The sequence below is a fragment of the Dermochelys coriacea genome, chromosome 11, assembly GCF_009764565.3.
Source record: "Dermochelys coriacea isolate rDerCor1 chromosome 11, rDerCor1.pri.v4, whole genome shotgun sequence".
Taxonomy (NCBI): Eukaryota; Metazoa; Chordata; order Testudines; family Dermochelyidae; genus Dermochelys; species Dermochelys coriacea.
Window position 1 is genome coordinate 70536322 of NC_050078.2, and position 10528 is coordinate 70546849.

The 10528-nt window shown below is 38.0% G+C and overlaps 1 protein-coding gene across 1 annotated transcript in view; it reads right to left on the bottom strand.

Annotated features, from left to right (window-relative positions):
- RBM44 (RNA binding motif protein 44) overlaps nucleotides 1–10318 on the bottom strand; it is a 33241-nt gene extending 22923 nt beyond the window's left edge. The window contains 4 exon segments of the mRNA XM_043504751.1: nucleotides 107–1500; nucleotides 1503–1533; nucleotides 1536–1681; nucleotides 10261–10318. Coding sequence (XP_043360686.1) covers nucleotides 107–1500; nucleotides 1503–1533; nucleotides 1536–1681; nucleotides 10261–10318 — 1629 coding nt within the window.
- Nucleotides 10319–10528: the final 210 nt, after the last annotated feature.

Here is a 10528-nt window from a genome sequence, read left to right on the forward strand (position 1 = left end):
GAAAATAATTATACCATCTGCATTTACTGACACTGAAAAAGTTACAAATAATTATTTTGTTTTAAAAACAGTTTATTTTGGAGTTGCTCAGTGAGTGCAAAATTACCTTAAATTGGGAATTCCATTCAGTTGTTGGGATTTCACTGTAGATACAATTTTCCCATGTCTCAGCAAGCCATGAGGCAATCTGCTCCATATTGCCACCTACATATGACAAATCTGTATTGCAGGCAACACTTCTACAGGTCTCAGTCTGCCATTCTTCAGACTTGATTTTGTTCATCATTGTTAACTTTGTGTTGTTTGCTTTAGATACCACAGAAGCATTAGCACTAGTAGCTCTACTTGTAGTGAAACAAGCCCTAAAATCAGAACTTGCATCAACAGTCTGGTTAACTGTAACTTTATTATTACTTGTAGCATTATTCAAGCATGTGAGACACTTCATTTCTGAGTTAGGAAAATCTACTTGATATCCGGTACTATCACCACCATACTTATCTATAACCTCCACACAAGACAAATGCCCATCTTTCATTGGAATTCTGGGGATTGCAAAAGAAAAATCTGGTTTCCTCTCAGTCTTCTGGCTGCAATCATGACAATCAGAATTAAATAGAGACAAAAATGATTCTTCACAACTACAAGAAATTGAATCTGCATTTTTGCTAGAAATCTGTGTGGATGTCACAGAAGATCTTTCCCATGGTAATACACAAATATTTCCATGGTTCTGCAACATGCTGTTAGTGCTGTGACCATCTTTCATTTTAAAGACTTTTTGTATAGCCATTTGCGATGACTGTGCAACATCACAAAAAGAAACAGCTTTCATCTTTTGTTGATTTTCTGAACTGCTCTTGGAGAGTGATTTTTGATAAGCTCTTTCTCTATTCACAACAGTATCACTTTCAAATGAATTTTCACCAAGTATACTATGATATGCATCATCAGTTTGTTCCTCCTCATGATTTTCATATTTCAGGCCTTTGTAATCCATCAGTGATATGGAGTCCTGAGATGTTTTTGAGTATTCTGGTATAGCTGCTTTATTATAAAACTCATCAACAGCACCATAATCTGAGGCAAAAGAACCATCACCTAATTTGCTAACAGGATTTTTCCCACCTATGGCTCCATCACATATAACTTCATAAAGTGGATCTATCAACTCCAGAATTTCTGAATTTTCCATCCTTGGAGTTTTAATTTGCTCAAAAGACATATATGAGGTATTTTGATCAGAATAATCTTGTTCTTCAGCACTGTGATACTCTAGCTGTGAGTCTTCATCTACATCACTCTTGTGTCTGTCGTCACTCTCCTTGTAACTGAAACGTATATTGTTGCAGACCTTTCCCAACATACCAGCTTCACTTTTGTCTTCATACATTTTGGAAATCCTCTCTCTTATTTTATTGCAAGTTTCAAGTTCTGCATCTAGTGATGAACTGAAACAAGCTAAGCTTTCATCTGGAAACTTTAATTCTGACATATTATGGAATATGCCTCGCCTGAAACAGAGCAGTCCCGTGACCCTCTGCAAGTTCACGGGACACAGAATCAATGCAGTCAATTTTATCAGACTTGTCTCTTGCATAGGATGGCTCAGTGAAGACTCCTGTTTTACTCTTATCACTGATGTTTTCTCTGTTCCATGGTCCCAGTATCAGAGTTGTCACTAGAAGCAATCAGCTCAAACACAGTTTCTTCCAATTCACTTTCACTAAAAAATCTTGAAGTCAACGGCTTGTTTTTATTTATTGGTTTCTCACCTGATTAAAAATAAGAGGAGAAGTTCAAAATGAATTATGCACAAAAATGTGTCAATGTATAAAACATTTTGTCAGATAAAACAGAAGTGGTATCATGCTGTGATCAACTATATTGTGATAAAGTCAGGGTTGTATGGTGCCTAAAAACAGGCAAAGAGTCCTGTGGCACCTTATAGACTAACAGACGTACTGGAGCTATAAGCTTTCGTGGGTGAATACCCACTTCGTCAAGTGGGAATTCACCCACGAAAGCTTATTCTCCAATACGTCTTTTAGTCTATAAGGTGCCACAGGACTCTTTGCCGCTTTTATAGATCCAGATTAACACGGCTACCCCTCTGATACTCTCTAAAAACAGAAAATCTCACTCAGAAGTCATCAGGTAAACCATAAAAAATCCCGAGAAAGATTTGCTATTTTTACTTATTTTAAGTATAATGAAAACACATTTTATCTAATTCAATTCCAGATGTCCCCACAACTCAGTTAGATGAAACACTGCTCCTTCTCTTATCACTCAGGCAAAGGAGGCAAAGTAAACTTTCCATCTTCTCACTTCTCACACTTAAAAGTTTTTAAGGCCCCAGTTTGACAAAGCCCTGGCTGAGATGATTTAGTTGGGGCGAGACCTGCTTTGAGGAGGGGGTTGGACTAGATGACCTCCTGAGGTCTCTTCCAAACCTAATCTTCTATGATTTCTATGAAATATTTATTTCTGAGCTGAACCATCAGTTCTTTTATTGGTATACAGTGAGAAATTTACATCATACATTACTGAAGTCACGATAACATGCAAATAGTTTTGATACAGTATTGGAGTAAAGATGTAGCAGAGGAGACTTCTGATACCCCAAAAACGATTTTAAATGAGTGGAGCTTGTCTAAAAAAAGGCAGATGGAAGTGAAAGAGGGGAGTCCTATGTCTCTCAAGAACCAGGAATCCTGCAAGTGCTGAGGGAAAGCCACCTCCTCATTTCAAGGATGGATATGGTATAATGTCCTACCAGCAATACATCAACTTAGAATGGAATCCCAAACTGTAAGGGGAGGTGGGATAGGTAAGTGGGAATCCTGTGAAAAGTTAACTTCAAAGAAACAAAATTACAAGTAATTTCTTGTTCCTTAAACATAGTGTCATCAAAATATTCCAACTTATTACGACTCAAAAGATTGAAACACATCTCAAAATAAAATACAGTAGGCAGGGGAAAAAACAGCCAGAGTGCTGCAAAGTGGTCAGAGATCAAGAGCACCGGCTGCATCACAACAAATTTCTCTTGATACTGCCTGTTCATGCTGTTGTGGTGGGGGCAGTTTCACCTGGGAAGCTGGAATTTGAGAAACCCAAAAATCTTCAGAGCTAAGGGGGAATCTCACCTGTCTTTTGTTAGGAGCACAAACCCAAAGAGAAGATATCCTGTAATTAGGGTGTTTTGTTTATTTATTTACAGTGTCGTGAACAAAAACAAGCTTCTTAGAACTTGATGAAAAACTCCTGCAGTAAAAGGATTACTCGATAGAGATAAAAGCCACCCCACACTTCCTTTGAAGAGACAGTAAATAGTCCAGTGTGCTTGGAACAGCGCAAGATTAAAGTGGTTATACCGCTGTTTCTGGCTCAATAGGAAACCAGTTTAAGTATAATTTTGTCTCTTGCTCAATAGGAAATCACTTTAAGTATAATTTTGTTTAACAGATAGATGGCTTATGACACTTACGACAAATTTGCTGCACGTCATCTGAGCTTTGGAAATCTATATTTACCCAGGTGCAAAGATCCATATTGCTATAAGGAACGAATCTGGATCTAGAAGACAGATTTGGCCCTAACTTCTGAAACAAGCTCTGAAGATAGCAACAAGGGAAATGGAAAGTCCACTTGAAACAGCAAGTGAATCTAAGTACCAGAATTGGTAAGCAATTCTGCAATAAGATAAAGTTATGAGAATGTGAGCTCTGTCCTGCATCAACTTCCTGAAGATTAAAGGAAAAAAAGAGATTGGTGGAACTTTATACAGGAAGTAATGACTCTCATTGATGAAAAATACCTAGAATTTTGATTGGCTTCAAACAGATCAGAGGACATTTCCTTTGAAACAAAAGAATTCATATTGGCATGCTCCCTGTTTGCTGAAAATGCTATTGACTATGGATGTCTTTAGGAAGGCACATGTGTTGTCCATTAGGAACTGGAAAGGCATGAAAGAAAAAAGGCACAAAAGAGTAGTTAGGATCAACATCTCTTATATAGTTCTGTAGTTTTATACTTCTATAACTGTATTTCATTGTTATTGTTTAGCTTCATAGGAACTAGAGAGTGTCACAACCAAATGCTGATGACTCAAGGAAAGCATCCTCAAGCGCAAAGCAACGAAATAAGGCTTCAAGCCAAAATGTCAAAAACCCAAACAAAAAAGGCTATGATCCCAAAAAGAAACCAAGGTCTTGAGGCAAATCACATAAACCTCATGAAGAAACACTGAAGGAATCCCTAAAGTTCAGAGGTAAAACAAAAGGTGACATGGCATGAACACCAAAACAAAAGGACTGAGGATCTCTTGAAGCAAAAAATCAAGGCCTTATGACACAAAGCACAGAAGTGCTAAACTAATGCAAAGGAGTGCTGAAAAGCAAGTTCCACACAGTGATCAAATCAAGGGATACAGAATTGGTTTGGGAGTTGAAGAAATGCTCCTGGGGGAGTTACTTTGCTGAATTATGTCAAAAAAGAACTGTTTTACTGGACAACAACTGCAAGTTCAGCAAGTGCCTGATTAACAATGGGTGTGGAGGGGGGAAAGTGGTAGCTGACTCACATCTCTAAGAACCCCTTTATGCCAACTGGCAAAGGGCACACAACATACTGCTGTCAAAATATAGAGGCAAACAGTGTCTTGTATGGTATCCTATAAAAACTGGTGACATGCTGGTCAAGAATATCATAAAAGCTGTGTATAAAAAGTTATGTATGTGTGCTAGAAATACATTTTGGAGGCAATAACAAACAAGCCTGCCCTAGACTGTGGATTTGGAATGTGGATTTACCTGTATGCCAGGCTTGATTACAGATGACAAATGAAGTAGTACATTTACATACAAGGTAAACAAAGCAATCCAGTTAACAAGCAGCAGAGTAAACAGCTTGGCAAGCACACCTGGAGACACGCCCCAGCCTGAACCCCAAGAGGTCTTCCTGACTCTTGAGGCAAAGACTTTGGGAAATATAAGGGAAGCAAAAAAGACATTCTGGTTATCCATTACGTAAGGGACAAAGGGATAGCACCTTCTAAATTCTGTGAAAAGCAGATCCTTGTATTGGAAGGGCTGGAGTTGCTGATAGCTTGATGTAAGAGAGAAACTGTTTTAGGCAAAGACATAGCTTGTCAGGATTACATTTCAGTCACTAGAAGGTGTGTTTTTTGTTTGTAATCTTCTCTTTTATTCTTGCTTGGTATCACTTAAATCTGTGTTCTTTATTAATAAACTTATTCTTGTTTTATTACAAAACCATCTCATTGCTGTATATTAAAGTCAAGCGTGGGACCTCAGCAAAACCGACAGTCTGTGGTATGCAATGTCTCTTTGGAGGCAATAAACTTAATTTGTGAGTGCTGAGGGAGAGGGATCAGACACTGCCAGTAGACATCTCTGGGGAACTTGCGTTCACTGATTATTACCTGAAAGGTAAGGTTAAGACTGGTAGAGTCTCAAGGAGCTTGCTGGTGTGGCAGTAACTTCAGAGAAAATAACCTTATAGTTTGGAAACTTTCTAACAACAATGCTTTCTAATGGGAAACGAAATTCATTCCCTTCTAAGTTTCCCTCTGCCGGGAATTAAAGACGCTACCTCTAACTGATAAAGAAAACAGCCTCAACACTGAACAAATAATGAAAAAGTGATAGGTAATTATTATAACAAGCTTTGCAGATATATTTTTATTTAGTGAACGGTTATTTGGATAGCTTTTTTTTTTTTTTAAACTAATCACTTCAATTGTGCTTTAATTTTTTTGGTGAAAACATTAAGTTTGAATATCCTGATTTTTGTGTAGTTAAAAATCTCAACATAAATATGGATTTCTGCATTTACAAACTGGTTTCATTAGAATTTCCTCTTTTTGTTGTTTTACACACAACTTATCATGGTGTTACTATAGGCTAGTGACAGGTTTCAGAGTAGCAGCCATGTTAGTCTGTATCTGCAAAAGAAAAGGAGGACTTGTGGCACCTTAGAGACTAACAAATTTATTTGAGCATAAGCTTTTGTGAGCTACAGCTCACTCACGAAAACTTATGCTCCAATACATTTTTTAGTCTCTAAGGTGCCACAAGTCCTCCTTTTCTTTTTATAGACTAGTGAGTTTTTCTTTTTTACTTAAGCCCTCTAAGAGCAAGGAAAGGAGCAGAAATCAAACTCGATTCTTCTAGTAGTACTGCAAATTACTACTAGGCTAGAAGTAGAGCCCTGTGTGGATATAAATTGGTATCCACTGAACCGCAGGGCTCTCCCAGGAACCGCAATGGTGAAAGGAGCAGAACGTGGGGCCGCCGCTCCTGGGAGCCAGTGCCCCAAACCAGCAGCTCCTCCAGCGCGTCTGTACCGCACCCAGCCTGGCCCCCAGTCCTTCCACGCAGCTGTGTCACCTGTCTGGGGTCTGTAAAGCCCCACCAGAGGACAGGGCTGGGGGCGGTACAGCCGGAGGAGTTTCCAATGCAGGGCACTGGGAGTGGCGGCCTCACTTTCTGCTCCTTTTGCTGCTGTGGTTCCCGGGAGAGCCCTGCAGTTCAGCAGATACCGATTTCTATCTGTGGATATCTGCAGCCAAGCATATAAATTTGTATCCATGCAGGGCTCTAGCCACAAGGTATTTTTATAACACCAGACAAAAACCAAGCCAGCAAAACAAGCCATTTCAAAATAAAGTCCTGTTTAAAAATATTATTCTGTAGCATTAAGAACAGCCATGGTATCAAGAAATGGATTTGAGATTTTACCAGACATCTAGTAAGCAGAGAGCTATACCCATCAGGTGAATGAGGAGGGGTTGGAGGAAAGAAGAGGAAGGTCACCAAGAGGTCCAGCGACAACAGCACAAGTGCTTTGGCCGCAGTGCTTAGCTTTCACATACAGCAAGAATGAAACTGAAATGATTGACCATTTCACTACTACATTGAGGATTCTGAGTAGCATAAGTCAAACTGACTAAAGTTGTTAATTTTAGTTGCTGCTGCTCAGCAAAGCCATAAGCAATGACAAAAACACAAGAGATGTCTTCAGATTCAGGAACTAAGCACTACACAAATTTACTTTAGATTAATATTTGTAGGGTTACCATGACAACTATATAGGCTACAAAAATTTTTTAACGAAAGCGTAAATTATGTGGAAATTGTCACAGTGGAATGGTTTTTTCAAACTCCAAACAAGAAATAAAGCAAAAACTCCAGGAAGGGTGATACTCTAACTTACACATCATCTAGCCAATATTATAATATTCTTAAAGGATAAAATCAAGTAAGATTAGGCCTATTTGACCAGTAAGGCCTTTCAAACTACTTTCAAACACTGCTCCTTCAATTGTAGCTATCACTTCAATAATTTACTCATCCCAGGATGCAACGGTACATCTACAATATAATTTGAATTTCTAGGAAATCAGTTAAAAATTTTATAAACTGGTACATATGTACAAGTTGAAGACTGAAGGACAGTAACTACTGTAACATCAGGGTGATGCTGAGCTATATGCACTCTAAGGCTATGTCTACACTATGCATCTTTTAGTAACACAGCTGTGTCGCTACAGCCGTGCTGCTAAAAGGCACACAGTGTAGCTGCTGTTTGTCAGCTCTCCTGCCAACAAAAATCTTTCACCCCCAATGGCAGAAGCGGCGCTTGTCGTTGGCAAACCTTGTTTCTTTCAGGGTATGTGTGTGTTTTAACACCTCTGAAAGACAAAAAAAGTTTTGTCATTCAGTTACCAGTGTAGACATAGCCTAAGTAAAAGATCCTGATTAGTGGAAACATACAAAGATGCTCTGCACCCTATTTTATCTATATAAGATACTTACATGGATTACATTATCATAACATCTGAGCACATCATAGTCTTTAATGTATTTTTCCTCACATCGATTTTGCGAGGTAAGGAAGTACTATTATTCCATTTTAAGATGGGAAACTGAAGCACACAGAAACTAAAGACTTGTCCACATGAACAATTAGTTCATGGCAAGCTGGGACGTGAATCTACTCTGCACCTTATCCTGCATCAGGTTAACTGTCCATGTGCATCCTGCTGAGAAACATTAACAGTTTGTTAATATGCTTTAAGAAAAGGAGTATTGTGGCACCTTAGCGACTAACAAATTTATTTGAGCATAAGCTTTTGTGAGCTACAGCTCACTTCATCGGATGCATTTGGTGGCAAATACAATGGGGAGATTTATACACACACACACACACACACACACACACACACACAGAGAGAACATGAAACAATGGGTTTTATCATCACTCTCCTTACAGTGTGTATGATGAAACCCATTGTTTCATGTTCTCTGTGTGTGTGCGTATATAAGTCTCCCCACTGTATTTTCCACCAAATGCATCCGATGAAGTGAGCTGTAGCTCACAAAAGCTTATGCTCAAATACATTTGTTAGTCTCTAAGGTGCCACAAGTACTCCTTTTCTTTTTGCAAATACAGACTAACACGGCTGCTACTCTGAAACCTGTTAATATGCTTTGACTCCATTCTCTTTTAAACTCTTTGGAACTGATCAAAGTGCTTTAACAAACTGTTAATGCACATCAGCAGGGTGTCATGTACATTTAGTCCATGGTAGGCTAGTATGGGGTAGAATCACACTCCAGCTTGCCTTGAACGAAACATTCTTGTAGACAAGCCCTAAGTGACTTGCCCAAAGGTTCACAGGAAGTCTGTGGCAGATCAGGGAAACAAACCTGGATCTCTCAAGCAAAGTTCCTAACTACATGACCACTCTTCCTTTTTTAAATATCCAGAACATTATTACAAAAACAGATTTTCCCCAGACACTGCCAAGTGTGCATATATCACACATACGCTCCTCATTCAGGATTATATATAGGCCAAGTTTAAAGGTTTAAAATTTAAAAAAACAAACAAACAACCTAACAGCTTAAAAATGTTCTCTCCCTTGTTCATGACGGAACAACCTCAAAACTGAATGAATGATTGGATTTTCTAGCATTCAGGACTGAAATTTCTTTTAGCTCTAAGTATTATAAATTGAGAAATTTCTCAATTTCTAAAGCAAGTAAAAATAGAGATATAGAATGGAAGTGCCATGTCAACTTTTATCTTGCTGTGGTAATTTTATATACATTCCAGATTTAATCTACCCAATTAAGCTCAATTTCACAACATAGGAACCAAAAATCCAATCTAATTTTATTGCATGTGAAAAAATTTGAATAGTGTAACTCACCCATAAGACAAGACCAGAAAGTCTATGAAAACATTATGAGTTTGTAACAGTATCCATTTAACTCAGTTCTGTAAACACCATTAACTTCAATTTGATTTTATTCAAACAAGACACTGACTATCACAGCAACTGGGTTCCTAACAATTTTTTTAAAAATACAAAATTAAAGCAATACCAACTGCACAGGATAGCCAAGCCCCACCATTTTCATGGTAAAATTTACATTTCTTTTACTCAAAGAATCGATTCCCTACAGTATCATATCTTAATTCAAAGCCTCAGTTAAAGGCTCGCCAGACCAAGGAGAGTTTGCATTGTGTCCTGCAGCCAATCACTGGGTCTAAAACTGCCAAAAGAAGTGCATTTCTTCTCTCAGAAAATACCCTGCTGACAGTCCTAAAAAGTTTTATCCCAAGAACCAATATCAGAAGCAACTCAGCTGATTTTGGCAGATCAAAGCAAAGCATATTGCAGTACACAGACAGGTGTAAAGTTTTTCCAAAAACTGAGCAGTTAATCTTTCATTTTAACAATTATTCTTCCATACAACTTCAAGTTACGGATTCATGACATTTGTATCTACACGCATGTAATGCTATAAATGTTGATCTTTAGCACAAAACCTAAAAATACTTTTTCAAAGGAGAAATAAAATATTAATATTTCAAATATGGTATCGTTTCACTGCTCAGAGTGGCAGCTAATTGACATACTTTTTTTTTGTCTTGTCTGATTTGCCAATCTCAAATACCATATATTTAATATGTACTACATAAACAGTTATTTTGCAGCATAGAAAAAAAGATTTTTCCTAATGTGGTTCCAATCCTGCATGCAGTTCATGCACAGGGAACTGATTTCTGGTTACAATAATGTATTTATTATAAAATCCCACAGTATATTTCAAATTGCCTTAAACAGGTTTTGAATATAACATGTTTGCTTTTATGGAGATTCTCAAATCAGTACTGCATAGAGATATTACTAACCTAATGAAAGCAGAATTAACTCACCTGGAGTTTTAGAAAAAGTATTATGATTCTCTAGAACAGGTATTCCAGAAGCATTCATTGCAGTAGTACTAGTTCTCCAGTAATGACATCTTGTTGCCCCAGGAGTAAGAGCAACTGGTTGGACAGAGGGCAATAATACATAGGGGTTTGATATCAGAGGATTGGAAAGTGGTTCAAATATAGTGAACTGAGCAGTTGTTCCCAGATGAAAATATAAAGGGGGTGCTGGGTAAGTGATTCCCTCAGAAATAGCAGGCCTTACAGACAA